The 14974-nt window shown below is 39.0% G+C and overlaps 1 protein-coding gene across 2 annotated transcripts in view; it reads left to right on the plus strand.

Moving 5' to 3' along the window:
- The window catches only part of MED25 (mediator complex subunit 25), a 1733520-nt gene that overhangs the window by 84655 nt on the left and 1633891 nt on the right, over positions 1-14974 (plus strand). For both annotated transcript variants that reach the window (XM_044059360.1, XM_044059361.1), the window contains exon 3: positions 2272-2317. In XM_044059360.1, coding sequence (XP_043915295.1) covers positions 2272-2317 — 46 coding nt within the window. The remainder of the gene's footprint in view (positions 1-2271; positions 2318-14974) is intronic.

A 14974-nucleotide genomic window follows, 5' to 3' on the forward strand; every position in this document is an offset into this window, starting at 1 on the left:
CATTTAATAATGGTAAGAACTTGATTTTACGGTGCTAGAATTTTATGGAACTGTCTCCTTTGACATGGTTCCAATAATTTTTGGGGGTCGCAGTAAAGATAATTGTGATTTTGCAGATTTTTTTGGATAATGCACAGATTGATATAGGTGGAGTGTTTGGTTGCATTGGGTGTCACCTTTCACTCAGATGGTTAGCCTCACAATGTCTTTCAGCTGTGAACTAATTGAGGCCTACCCGCATAGTCATAATTAGTTTATAGTGGTCATGACAGAACATATCATGAGTAAGAGTACATTCTTGTCTGGTGATAATTTATATTAACAAAGTAGAGGCACAAACATTGGTACCACTGGGTTAACTATTGCTGCTAACGTACAGCATGATGGGAGAAATTATTTGTAGTAGTGAAATATTTTGTTTTTATTTTGATCTTCTGAGGCATTTTTGGTGAGATGTCTTAATATTAAGAAATGTACTTGATGAGTATCTGTACTTTCAATACAGTAATCATATTAGTAGCCCAGCCTTATAGCAGTCGTGTAACAGATTTTATTTACTGATATCAGTATAGTTTTAAAATGAAAAAAAAAATCCCACCTGCAGAATACTTAAATGCTAAATATTTTGTAGACTTGGTGAATATGCTAATGAAATAGTTGTAGAAAATTTCAAAGTAATCCCATAATAAAATAGCCCTTTAACTGAGCCTTTCTCAGTTTCATTCTTCTCACAGCTAAGAAACTTAATGGTAAGATTTCAAAGTCTGAAGTTCAGTTTTGACTATTGATGATGGATTTTGTGGAGTTTGCATCTTTTTTTTTCATATTTGCATGGCTTTTCTACAGGTAGTCTTTTTTTTTTTTTTTTTTTTTTTTGCTTCCCTGCAGTATATCTATTGATAGCTTTGCAAAATGTTTCATATCTTCTCTATTTACTGTTTCTTTGTGCCCTGGTCATGACTGAAAATTTTCCTTGAACCTCCCCCTTTACCTGCCTAACAAGTAATTCATCGTAATGGGTCATAGCTAGATACTCCATGGCCCCTTACTGTGAGTAAGGATTGACTCGACTTGCTTAATTGCGTTCAGTCTTAGTACTTACTGATGAACTTGAAGCATTTTATGAGAAACTTCTGTAATTAACAAATACTTCAATCTTCATTGATGATTTTCTTTTGCAGAAGAAATAAACACATTTTATTAGGATACCAGGTAGTGCCAAACATTAGCAGCACTTCTCACAGCAATAACACGTTTCTTTGTTTTCTTTTAACTGTTTTCTGGTATGGGGGCTGACTAAAGAGCAACCACATTTGATGCTAGCACTAGACCAGATAACAACCAGTCGAACATCAGGAGGTTTTGCAAGTCAGGAAATTGTTATTTTTAGAAAGTAGGAAGTCATTCTGTGACTGAAAACTGATTGTTTTGTTAAGAACAGTAATTCAGAGCATATTTTTGTGTATTATGTATGTAAACTGTATTTGTGTGAAACAAGCTGCCGCATACTACTGTGATCCAAATTTTCCTCATTTGATCACTGTCAGACGTCAGAGGTGTATCCATTTTGAAGGTATTTTTTTGTGGGGCAGTCTGTGTGTGAAAGTAACTAATTGATGATCTAGCTTGTCAGTGTGATAATGTGTTGGAGCGATTGCAGAAATAATATTCACAACAGAAGTGATAGTACTAATCACAACTTTTATTTCTGGACTGATAAAGTGACCCTGTCAGAAGGAGCAGGTTTTGTGTGATAGTTTGTGTGTGAAAGAACCTGAAACTAGGATTTGACATTTTATGAACAAAATAAAGTTGTTTCATAATTATTTATTATAATTTAACAGCATACCTGCTTGCAGATGTATTTCGATCAGTTTAAACAAAAAAGCATGAGTTCTTAGGTGTAACAGTAGAAAGAACATATGCTGATTTGATGGAAAAGATGTGTTTTGCTGATTTGAAAATGGAAAATATACATGTTTTGTGTTATACTATTGCTTTTAGTAATGCTTGACAAACAGAAATTATAATGTAGTTATATCATAGAAAAAGTAATGAATCAAAAGTGCATTTTGCCCATGCAAATGTAGGGCAGTACTTCTGATTTCAAGCAAATAACAAGCTATTAATTCATACAGGGTAAAAGGTTTCTTGATTTTTAAGACTATAATAGGTATAGGTAGGGAATGGTTTCTAAATCGAACCATTTTAAATGTTTTATTTTAAAAATCAAGTTGTGGTGTGTTTATATTTTTCATGCTCTTGTTTCAGATACTTTAATGGAGGACCCCCTGCTGAGACTGATTTTGGAGGAGATGTAAGTACTGCAGTCTTTGTCTAGTATCTTTTATGTTTCTTGTGGTCAGTTACATGTACCAATCTCTCTAAAAGTGATGTTTGCATTCAGATTGTGGTCTGCCCTCTAGCTTGTGAATGAAGGTGTTAAATGTGAGGTTTAGACTTTTTTTGTAGTTATTTCAGTAATCAGGCAGCCCTGTAAGAGCTCCACAGTTATGCGGTGGTGCTGGGGGGCACATTCCCAAGTAGCTAGATACAACATTGTTAACATATAATGCATAGTCAAATAACAGCCACACCCCAAAACTCTAAAAACATATTTCATCATATTTGGCTATTTCCTGTGGTTCTAATCCCATTCAACACTGTGTATTTTATAGATACATATAAAATGTCTGTGCGCATGTGCACTCTTGTCTGCTGTTCTACTCCACTCTGCCTTTGTCTGATTGCTTATATTATTGATAAAAATTACCAGTTTTTGACATGGAAAATTTTGAACTGTATTCTTTAATGATTAGTGCAGATGATTTAGTACAGTGTTGACTGCTAACATTTTCTTCTTTGGACTAATATACATAATGTTTTCTGAGTGACCTAGAGCATCATTTTCTGAGTGAATAAATTCACTGATGGATTATTGGATTGTCAAGTGAGTCTTTTCTTTAAAACCATCTTGTTTTGCTTTTGGATAAGTCATTGTGACTGCCTTTCTGTCTGGAAAGCTGGCAAAAAAGCTACTGTGTATCTAGCTTTTTGTGATTATTTTGAGAAAACGTAGATAATGTACATAATTTTTTTTCAGAGCAGAAAAGATTTTTTTTTTCACATATTTGGTATACCTAAATCAGCCACCTCTTCCTTTGATTACCAAAATCCTTACCCCTTTACAAAACCTTACCAACCCATCAACCCGTAATTCTTTTGCTCAACTTAAACATCCTCTTGTAATTATATGCAGCTTGCCTATATTGTAATAAAATAAGTAGCAAAAAACTTTCAGCCCCTACCAGAGTGGTCCAGAATAACTTCTACCCTTCAGTGTCTAACTTAGCTGATGTTAAAGCTGGCATAAGATGTCAGCCTTAATCCCTTTCCAAACTATAATCTGCCTGTCAATCCTAGCTTTCTTCAAATTAATTTCACTGATCATAAACTACACACCCTTAAAAAAAAATCAACACCAGTTTTTGAAGGTGTAAAAATCTGACACTTAAATGTGCAAAGCCTGGCAAACAAGTGGGCTTTTTGAAAGCTTGGTCTTCAAACACAACTTTGACTTATTAGAAATTGGTGAAACATAGATGAAAAATGCAGTTTTCCCTCATCATCTGTCTTGTTTGTGTAACCAGTAAGACCATACATGCCCAACCTGTGGCCCTCAGAGCTCTTCCATGCGGCCCCCGGCCTCTAACTGCAACATTGATATACGCATGCCCCAAAACAGTTTGTGTTTTTTCACACCCATGACGTATAACTCTGTGTGCGCATGCACCAAAGCACCATTCTAGTTTTGAATTTTTGCACCAAAGAAGGATCTGTGTGTTCCCGCCGTCATTTCTTGCCAAAGAGTGTGTGTGTGTGTGTGTGTGTGTGTGTGTGTGTGCTCTCGCTGAAGTGGGACTCGTATATGGATTTGCCGTCATTGCCTTTGAAAGGGACAGCATTTACCTGTGTTAATAGGTAAATACAGGGTGAGTACATGCATGAAAGTAGAATGTTTGTGTATGTGAAAGTAGAAGGAGTGTGTGTGTATGTGTGCATGACAGAGAGAGAGACACATGCACAAAGAGGCTAATGACAATCATTCCACCTACTGAACACAAGTAAGTTAGCTCACAAATGTATCGTACATTAAAAGTACACTTTCATTAAACTGTGGCTTTACTGACAGTGTGTTGTATTGAATATGAAATCATACCTCTCAACTGTATGGATTTTACTTCATCTTCAAATTTCTGTCTTTTGCTTAGGAAATAAAATTAGTCATCCAAGGTAACACAGTTCCATTGAGTAAGAATGAGACTGCAGCCTAGGGTTAAGGTCAGTATTGGTTTGACTTTGTGGGACTGTAGCATATAAAGTTGAATTGTTTTTTTCTGACAAACAAAAAAGCACCCAGTACTGTTTTGTCATTGGTGGGTTCTAAGCAGTGGCAGATTGGACAACAATAAGTATAGCTTTGGTGGATCATCAATACTGGCAAATCAGGTGGGCACAATATCATATTTTTAAATGTTGTGGGTTTTAGTGTGTATGTGTGTATTTGTGTGTTGGGAGGGCTGCAACAGTAGATGATTATTAAAGATAGAGACTTACGGACGTGGAGAATATGTTTCTTTGTTTCAAAACCTGATACTTGGGTACTAGGCATGCCAAAAGTAGATTTTTTTTTAAGACGCAGCTTCTTGCCATTTGCAGTGGATGGATATTTATATTTAATGGACAATGCTAGCAGTATGAGTGTGGCCCTGTAGGGATCTGGTGGATGCCAAGTCTACCACTGCCAATGTCTTGTAAAGTGACCTGGAAATGGATATTGGGATGTTACTGAAAAAATACAGTAAGTGGGCTTAGAAATATAGTTTAATTAAACAAAGTGCACTTGCAATTTGCAGGCCATAATTTAATTTATTTCAGGCAGTCCAGATCCTGGTAGAGTGTTAGACTTAATTAGGGAGAGCTATCCTTCCTGGGAAATAAGCAGCCCTAGTTTCAGTGAAATCTCTGTGGTTGTTTGCAGGTAGGAAGTTGCAAGATGTGGATGCAATGTGTTTTATTTATTATTTTTAATGCAGGTGTCATTTCAAAGCATGGTTTTCTTTGTTGCAAAAGAAGGCAGGATTGAATGAAACATATAATGCTTAACTGACAATGATGGGATAGAAAGATTATAAGTGATTGTATAATGTTTGCAGGTACAGTTGTTTCAGTGGTGCTTGTGATGCATACCTATTTTGGGGCCTGTGTCCCACTTTTATTTTTCGCTTTGTCCAGATTTCTTGCTCTAAGGTTGAGAGGTATGGTTCCATACTAAATCAGAAGGTTGTATTTACCTTGGAAGACTTTTCAGCATAATTATGAGAAACAGAGCTTTTTTAATATCTTTGCTTATTTCCAATATAAACTGCTATGTAACCTTGCAAATAACCTTCTTATTAAGCTACTTTAATTCTTTTGGAATTAAGTATGCTTCATTGGTTCCGACATAAGCATAGAGTGCTAATGTGACAGCTCAGTAAACTGTCAGTCTGTGAATAACTTCTGCACAAATTAAAATGTCTGAATGTCAAATGGTTTTAGATTGGAGGGATGTTATATGTTTACTCCAGTATGTAGTATGATTTAAGAGAGTTTATGGATTTCTTATTGATTTACTTTTTGCTGAGCAGTTGTTTGCTAATTTATTGATGGTACTTTGGTGGTGGGAAATTGGATGGATGAGCTCATCTCTAGTATGATTTTTTTTTTTTCAGATATTTTTACTTCCAGACAATTTCATTCAGTGGGTGTGTGTCATGTGATTACTGAGGTTGCCTATTTTAGAAGTAGGGGCTCCTTTGTGTGTGTGTGTGTGTGTGTGTGTGTGTGTGTGTGTGTGTGTGTGTGTGTGTGTGTGTGTGAGAGTGTGAAACAGAGAGAGATTTATATGTATACTGAATATGTTTTTGCAAATGGAATTCTTAGTTAAATAGGTCCTTCTTCTTGGACAAATAGACTTGAGTAACCAATATTACATGTTAGCCATCCTGCTAGGAAAGTTTAGTATGTGGATTTTCCATCCGGTTTGATGAAGGCTATGCTTCTTACTCAAGGAGTACATTTATGGCTATCCATCCAGTTGTCATGTTGCTGAACTACATTGTTTGATAATGAGAGGAGCTTTTTACAGAAGTTGAAGTTTTTGTATCAAGAACCTGACCATACAGAGTGACTTGTTTATGTTGCTGTGAAGGCTGTGGTCTTTGTAGTGAGCGTTTTAAGTATGACCAGTATTTCTGAGGTGGTGGAATTCTTTAAGGCAGGATCATTCTTAGCCTGGAAAGCAAGCCAGTGATGACATTTATAGGGGCCAGAGAGAGAGAGAGAGGAAAGCAAGAAGCTTTTTAGTCTGTTTGAATAACTAAGTGAACTTAGTCCTTTGACCTTTTTGTCAGAAATGGTTGTAGTCTTTCTTTTGGCAGGGTGTTTTGCTGAGGCACATGCCAAAAGGGGCTTTGCACTCAGTAATGGCTCTTATAAAAGAAGAATACAGGGATGTTATGACCACCTTGTCCCTGGAATGAGATACCCTTACTAATGAGGTGGTCCATGTAAAAAGCTTTCCGTACAACAAAGACAACATGGTCAAAAGTCAGGTTTCTATCAACCTGGGTGCCCAAGCACCGCATGACTGATTATTGCATGCTTACAACATTGTTATTAATGTGATAAGTTGTGGGCACATCACTCTCCCCAAAGGGGATGATAATGCACTTTTGGCTTTTAGCTTGAGGCCATGTTTCTGGCACCAGTCATTTGTTTGGGTGAGACCCTCTTGTAGCTTACTTAGAATTGTTTTATTAAGTCAGTAATGTGAAATCTTTACTTTATTGCAAATTTTTTGGCTTATTTTTGTGGATTATAGTTTCATAGGACTGCTAATTTTGACATTTTACGTAGTTGGACTGCTGGAGTGGTTTTCCCAGTGAGAAATGCTAGTGCTTTAGTGAATATTTGTACAAAAAAAAAAAATATATATATATATATATATATATATATATATATATATATATATATATATTTTTTATATATATATATTTTTTTTTATATATATATATATATACACACACACACACACACACACACACACACACACACATATATATATATATATATATATATATATTATATTATATTATATATATATAACTAAGATGTTAGAGTTAACTGTTGGATTAGAGAATTAGAATGAGAATAAAAATTTTAAGGCACATATTAGGCATTTATTACATTTATTCATTGTTCGAATGCACCTACAATACAGCCAGGAGGTCGACTTTGGTCGCCCGCAGCAGCGAAAGAGTTAACTGTATGATATATTTTATATGCGGCCCCAAGACAATTTCTGTTCACTCAATGCGGCCCCGGCAAGCCAAAAGGTTGGACATCCCTACAGTAGACCATGAAATCAGTAAGAGTGGCAGGGCGTTAATAAAGACAAATCCTCACAAATAGGTTGTAATAAATAAAATAAAATACAGGCACTTCCCTAAACTGTCTTATCAAAAATCTCACAATAATCGGGTATATCATTTTATAGTTAACCATCTCATGTATACTCTTTTATCCAAAAATTCCACATACTTCCAAGAAATATCCTTGACATACTTGTCACTACTTCAGGGGTAACATAATTATCACATGTGACTTCAGCATTAACCTGTTAGGCTTCTCACCACAAAAAATCAGTTTGACAGGTATCTAACATATAATGGCCTAGCACAGCTTGTATCAACTCCCGACTAGACCTATCCCAGTCACTAATAAAAACATATAGTTAAACCTCTTATTATCAAATATTCCTCAATTGTTAAGAAAAATAACTTTCTTTACTAGTAGCCTCAGCAGTTACTGCACCTTAAGTGCTGAGATAATTCAACAGTACTGTATTGTAGCACTAAAATTGGCATGGAGCCAATTAAACGAAAATTCTCTTTCTCTTTACATCTACAGGATACATATTTGGGTATTAAAGCAACTGCACTAGCCGAATAATTGTCCTACAGCTTTCCTTTAATCTGTAAATGAGAGATCATGGTATTATTAGCATGACTTCTCCTTTGTCCCATGAACAGAGTAAGAGAACATGGTTAGCCAGCTTATTTCCTTTTACTGTGTACACTAACCACATGGCATTTAGTTGCCTTTAGCGACCACTCACAATGCTTTAGTATCATTTTCTGGTCACATGCATAGAGACTTCATGAAGCAACAGATACCAGATGATCTGGGATGCTTTCCTCTTGCAATTTTTTTTTTAATTTGTGGCAGGAAACTATGGTCAGGCATTGGTAACTGTAAACACTGTCCACAGCAAAATGCACTTAGGATCATAGGAGGTTACTAGGCTACCTGCCCCAGGGCCCTTACAAGCCTAGCCAAGTTCAACCCATATCCCCAAGGGTGTCAGGTGCTGATTTAAGTGTCTGCTTGAACCAGTCGCCCCTGTCCAAGAGGGGCACAGGTGGAACTCCAGGGTGAATTTCCAGATGTTCTTCGTGTTTCACTGTTGCAGTCATCACACTTGGTTATCTGCATGCAGGTAGCCCTCAGTCGGCCCGAATACCAGAGTCTTAGTATTTCTGCATCGGATGCTGTCGCTTCTTCCATGACGTCAGGTCGTCACGGTATAAATCAGGCAGCCGACACCATTACATCTGTCTTTCTTGCCAAGGAGGAGCCCGAAACAGAAGCAGTTCGCAAGTGCCAATCGGCCGCTACGTGAACTTTCCATTTTTGAGTTATAATCCTGAAGTCTTCTAAAGCTAATGCATTCTGCAAACCAAGTTAGTAAGCATACTTTGCAGTGTGGCTTTGATGCCCTAGAAGCATCTTGCAGGGCTGCAGTCACTGGGTCTGTACTTAGAAGACATGCTTGGCTGAAGGAACAAACCTTGCCAGATCACGTCAAATCCAAATTACTGGACACTCCTTTAAATAAGAACTGTTTGTTTGGCACCTGAGCAGAAGTTGTTCTTAAAATATGGAAGAAAAAGCTAAATCTATGCATACTGTAAGAATTCTTACAAGTGCAACCACCTAGATTCAGTAGGCATTGGCCTTCTAAAAACTGGTCCTTTCTAGCCCCTTCCAGGCCTTCCAAGACCAGACCCAGAGCAAACAGGCCACCCAGACTACAGTCTCATGGTATGCAGCGATCTAAACAATGAGTGCCCCCACCTCAAAAACAGGGAGTGGTAAGCTGCCCCCTTATGGAAAAAGTTCACAATGACTTTTCAGTTATCCTTCCCAGCCTGCCCAATTACTTGTGCCCCTTGGAGGAAAATTTGCCCTTCATGCAAAACCTGGAAGTCCATTACTCAGGACCGATGGGTCCTAAACATTGTGTCTCAGGGGTGCAAATTCTACTTCCATTCACTGCCAAACCCCAAGAGGGTTTCCAGACCTTCCTCCAAACCAGTGGGCAGAGGCTCAAAAGCAAGTACTTTCCCTGTTCAATATTAGAGCTATTCAACCTGTTCCAGTAGAACAAAGGGGTCAAGGTTTCTACTCCAGACTTTCCTGGTGCCCAGGAAAGAGGGCTTTTAGCACCCAATCCTGGATCTTTCAGTTCTCAACACCTTTCTGGTTATCCCAAAATTCAAGATGCTTATCCTGCAACAGCTTCTGCCTATGCTAGCCAAGGATGCCTGGTTAGTCACTCTAGACTTAAAAAAGCTTATCTGCACATCCCCATAAGGGAGTCATGCAGGAAATATCTACATTTCAGGGCAGGCTCTATGCACTGTCAGTTCTCTGCACTTCCCTTTGGCTTACTTACTTTGCTCAAAGTATTCACAAAGTGCCTGGCTCCAGCCATTGCATACCGCAGGCAGAGAAATATCCACATTTTCCCATACTTGGACAACTGCCTGCTTCAGACGAGCAGTCAGGAATTGCTACTTCAGCACCTGGCATTTGTAAAAAGCCTTCTCACTTCATTATAGTACACCATTAATGAAAAGAAATCACAACTGGTACCCAGTCAAAAGACTGTTTTCCTAGGAGCAAGCTTGGACACAACTTCCCAGATGGCATTTCTCACTTCAGAAAAACAGGTCTATCTGACAAACTACTTCAAACAAATGGCCATCAGAACCCAGCTTTCTACAAGAAAAATGCTGCAAGCCCTAGGGTTCATGGCCTCATGTATTCTGCTAATTCCATATACAAGACTGCATATGAGGAAACTTCAATAGTACTTAAAAGGTATTTGGTGCCAACATTCTCAGGACCTTGAAACAGTCATTTCCATCATACCTTGTCTAAGAGCAGAGTTCCTTTGGTGGGCAGAAGCATGCAACTGCAACAAGGGGCTGCTTTTCACTCAACCTCTCGTCACTCAAACCCTGACAACAGACACATCAGGCTACACATGGCAGGCAAAGGCATCCAGGGCCACTGGAGCCCAGGCCAGATTCTTCTGCACATCAATCAAAAAGAGATGCTAGCTGTACAGAATGGTCTGGCAGCCTTCAAATACCTAATCCTTCCAGGACAACTGCTTATAAAAATAGACAACACCACAGTTATGTGGTACATAAACAAGCAGGGGGAACCCATTCTTACCCTCTCTGCAGGTTAGCCATGGCCCTGTGGAACACAGCCTTGAGCAACCAAGTGCATCTACAAGCTCAATTCCTGACAGGCAAACAAAATTCACTGGCAGACTTAAGCAGAAATCTCCTAGACCCACACAAGTGGAAATTAGAGCCCAACACCTTCAACCATCTGATCCAGAGATGGAGGACACCAGAGGTGTAACTCTTTGCTTCCCCTGAGAACCACCAGTTGAGCAAATACTGCAGCAGGAACCCTCACAGCAGGGCCTGGAAGCTGGATGCACTATCCTTTCAATGGGAAAACCTCTCAATTTATGCCTCTCCCCCCGCCCCTTCCCTCAAGAGTATTACTCAAGATAAAACAGCACAGGCCAAGGGCAATTCTTATTGCCCCAGACTGGCCACACCAGCACTGGTACCCACTCTTATGCAGCCTGACAACAATGCCACCCTGGCACCTTCAGCAGACTCCTACCCTGTTGTCTCAGCAGGAGGGACAGATTTTCCATCCACAATTGCAAACCCTAAACCTTGCAGCTTGGCTTTTCCCTTGAATACTCCACCAGCAACCCTCAGCAAACAGGTGCTGGATGTCATTCTTGAAGCCAGAAGGCCTAGTACTAGGAAATCCTATGCTGAAAAGTGGAAAAGATATTGTTCTTGGAATCCGTCTCAAGGGAAGGACTCAGCAGTGCCCTCCTTACATCTAATTCTAGATTACCTAGCAGAGTTACTCCACAGAGGCCTATCCTTCTCGTCCATTAAGATTCATGCCTCTGCAGCTCATTATAATACTGAGCCACCTCTATTTTCTCACCCTCTCATTAAACAGTTCCTGAGAGGTTCTAACAACTTAAAGCCCCCTAGGAGAGCACCCACCCCTGCCTGGGACCTTAACTTTGTACTGGCAAAGCTCACGCTTCCCCCTTTTGAACCTGCTGCCTCAGCAGAGTTAAAATTTCTCTCTTGGAAAACAGCCTTGCTTTTAGCCATAACTTCAGCAAGAAGAGTGTCTTGAGTTACAGGTACTGATGGCTATGGAGCCCTTAATTATTTTCCATGCTGACAGGGTTTCCCCCAGGACTAACCAGTCTTTTATGCCTAAGGTGGTGTCCAGTGTGGCTCTAAACTAATCCATCCATTTGCCAACCTTCTTCCCTAATCCTCAGAATAAAGGGGAATGGAGCCCTGCACTCCTTGGACATGCACAGACAGCTCAGGTTCTACCTTGGCAGGACTAAGCCAGCCAGAAAATCAGACCAGCTGCTAGTCAGCTTTGCTACAGGGGCAGAGAGGGTAAGGCCATTTCAAAACAAACCATTTCCAAATGGATAGCACACTGCATCCATTTCTGCTACGAGCACCATGGACAACCTACCTCACAGGGGATCAGACCACTTTCCACTAGGGCTACTTCCACCTCTACAGCATTTCTCAGGGGAGTCCCTACTAGGGACATTCTGGAAGCTGCAACCTGGAGTTCTGTACACACCTTCACCAAACATTACCACTTACCTATCATTTCTAAATCCAGGGTTGGATTTGCTACAGCAATCTTGCAAGGCCTACTAGCCAGCCCTAACACTTCCTGACTGCCTCCACCCTTCCTCAGCTTTGGGAATCAACCCAAGTGTGATGACTGCAACAGTGAAACATGAAGAACATAGTACAGTTGTGTACACTTGCCATAAATGTAGATGTTTGAGTGTATTCACTGTTGCAGTCCTGGTTTCCCTCCCTCCAGCCCCCTGGCATTCTCTTTCTACCTCTCCTCTCTATGGCCATTCCTAATGGCATTGGTATTTTCTTTTTACTGGTGGTATTCCCCACCATATATCAGCTCCCTGTTTGGGGGCTGCTGACATTTGGGGCATGAAAAACTGATGTAATGGCATTGGCTGCCTGTTTTGTACCCTTGACAACCTGACGTCATGGAAGAAGCGACAGCATCCGATGCAGAATTACTAAGACTCTGGTATTCAGGCTGACTGAGGGCTACCTGCAGGCAGATAACCCAAGTGTGATGACTGCAACAGTGAATACACTCTAACATCTACATTTATGGTAAGTGTACACAACTGTACTTTACCAATCCAGTTGTCCAAATTATGCGTAAATAGGGCCAACAAGTGGCAAAATACTGGCAGTACATGCTCTTGGAGAAGTAACTGTAGGATACCACATCTACTCTGCTGCCTACTGACTAGACACACACACACACACACACACACACACACACACACACACACACACAGTGAGAACAGAACACCTACTTATCTAAGTGCACAGTTTACAAAACGCAGTACTTAATGCAAGAGCCGCAATACAAGTCTTTTGTGTGTTTATTTCATACTTGCTGATTTTTAACAAAATTTGGATTCCTTTAGGAGCAATCATAAATATATTATCAGGTTTATATTTTCGTCAAGTTTGGCATTCACACATTGTAGCTGATTACCAGAAGGCTCTTCATCTTTCTGTTTTGGGGACGGTCTTTGAAAAAAAGCAAAGGATGATTAGGATGATCACAGTGAAGTGATAGTTGTTGATTAGTAGAAGTGGCTGTGGGGAAGAGGCAGAGGTATGATCTGTAGCTGTAAGTATATGTGTGCTTGTGGGTGGTGTGCAGTACATGGATAAAAGCAAAGGAAATTTGTGGTGAACTTAATAAAATGATTATTGCTGTGGCCTGGAGAGGGGGTAGAGACAAAGTACAGTGTTTGAGAGCTCAACATTCTAATAAGATTTTTAAGTATTGTGAACTGCATTGCTAGCTTTCATATAGACTTCCATTCAGGTAATGAATCTGGCATTTTGGAGGACTTTTTTCAGGGGTCCACTGGATAAGTCCATGGACAAGCCTTCCAGCACCCAGTTGACCCATTCATTCTTCATTGGGGTTAGAGCTGTCTGACTCCTTTGCTGCATGGAGGAGGTGAAAGATTGGTGTTTGAGATTGTGCCTTTTTGAAGATTCTACAAGCTGTCCTTTCCCCACCCCATTGGCAACCTGCAAGCTCTGCAGTAGATGCTTTAGAAGGTGCATGTGCAACCTCCGGGGCAAGCAGCATAACTGTGTGGCATGCCCTGATCTTCATTTGGTGGGCTATACACTTGCATTACTGCAGGTGTCATAGATAATGTGAGCTAAACTGCCTCCATCCTCCCAGGCAAGCTGGCATTGTCTGCTTCTTCTTGTACTCCTCTACCCAGTTTCTCAATTGCTTGTATTGTTAGTGGAGCATTGCTTCATCTCTATGCACCACAAGACCTGGTTCATAAGACTTGTTACAGTCTGGCACTATACCTGGTTTCTCTTTGGGCTATTTGACCTCTGCTGAAAAGGATATGAAGACACTGTGTCCAGAATACAAGTGCGTTAAGTTGTCATGTTAGAGTTAAACATCCTGTGTATTTTGGAAGTGTGTGTGTGTGTGTGTGTGTGTGTGTGTGTGTATATATATATCTAATATATATATATATATATATATATATATATATATATATATATATATATATATATATATATATATGAAATGTGTGTGTATATGTATATATAAATATGTATGTATATGTGTGTATGTGTATATATATATATATATATATATATATATATATATGTGTGTGTGTATATGTATACATATATGTACGTATACACACACACATATATATATATATATATATATATATATATATATATATGTATGTGTATATATATATATATATATATATATATATATATGTATGTATATATATATATATATATATATATATATGTACACACACACACACACACACACACACACACACACACACACACACACACACACACACATATACCTATATATATATATATACACACACACACACACACACTCACACACGCACGCACACACAAATAAGCATACATATACATACACACACACACACACACACACACACACACACACACACAGACGTGGATCTAGGACTGTTGAACGAACGCACTTTTTACCACATTGCGAATGGGTGGGCATACTTAAATGAAAATGCTTTTCACCAAAGCAGTATTTTCGGGTTAGTATGCCTGTTGTGCTGGTCGTACTACGGTGAGTATAAGGGAAAATCCCATTTTCCCCTGTGTAAAGGTAGATTTAATTTTTTTTTTTTTTTTTTTTTTACATTCTTTAACGAAAGCGCTTTTTTGGTGAAAGAACTTTCGTTAAAGTGTATTCGGTGATAGTGGATTTGGACTATTGAACTTTCGTTCAGCAGTCCTAGATCCGCATTTGTGTGTGTGTGTGTGTGTTTGTGTATATATTTATTTATATATATATATATATATATATATATATATATATATATATATATATA

Source organism: Protopterus annectens, chromosome 17.part0, assembly GCF_019279795.1.
Source record: "Protopterus annectens isolate FY-2018-M chromosome 17.part0, PAN1.0, whole genome shotgun sequence".
In the NCBI taxonomy this organism is placed as follows: domain Eukaryota; kingdom Metazoa; phylum Chordata; order Ceratodontiformes; family Protopteridae; genus Protopterus; species Protopterus annectens.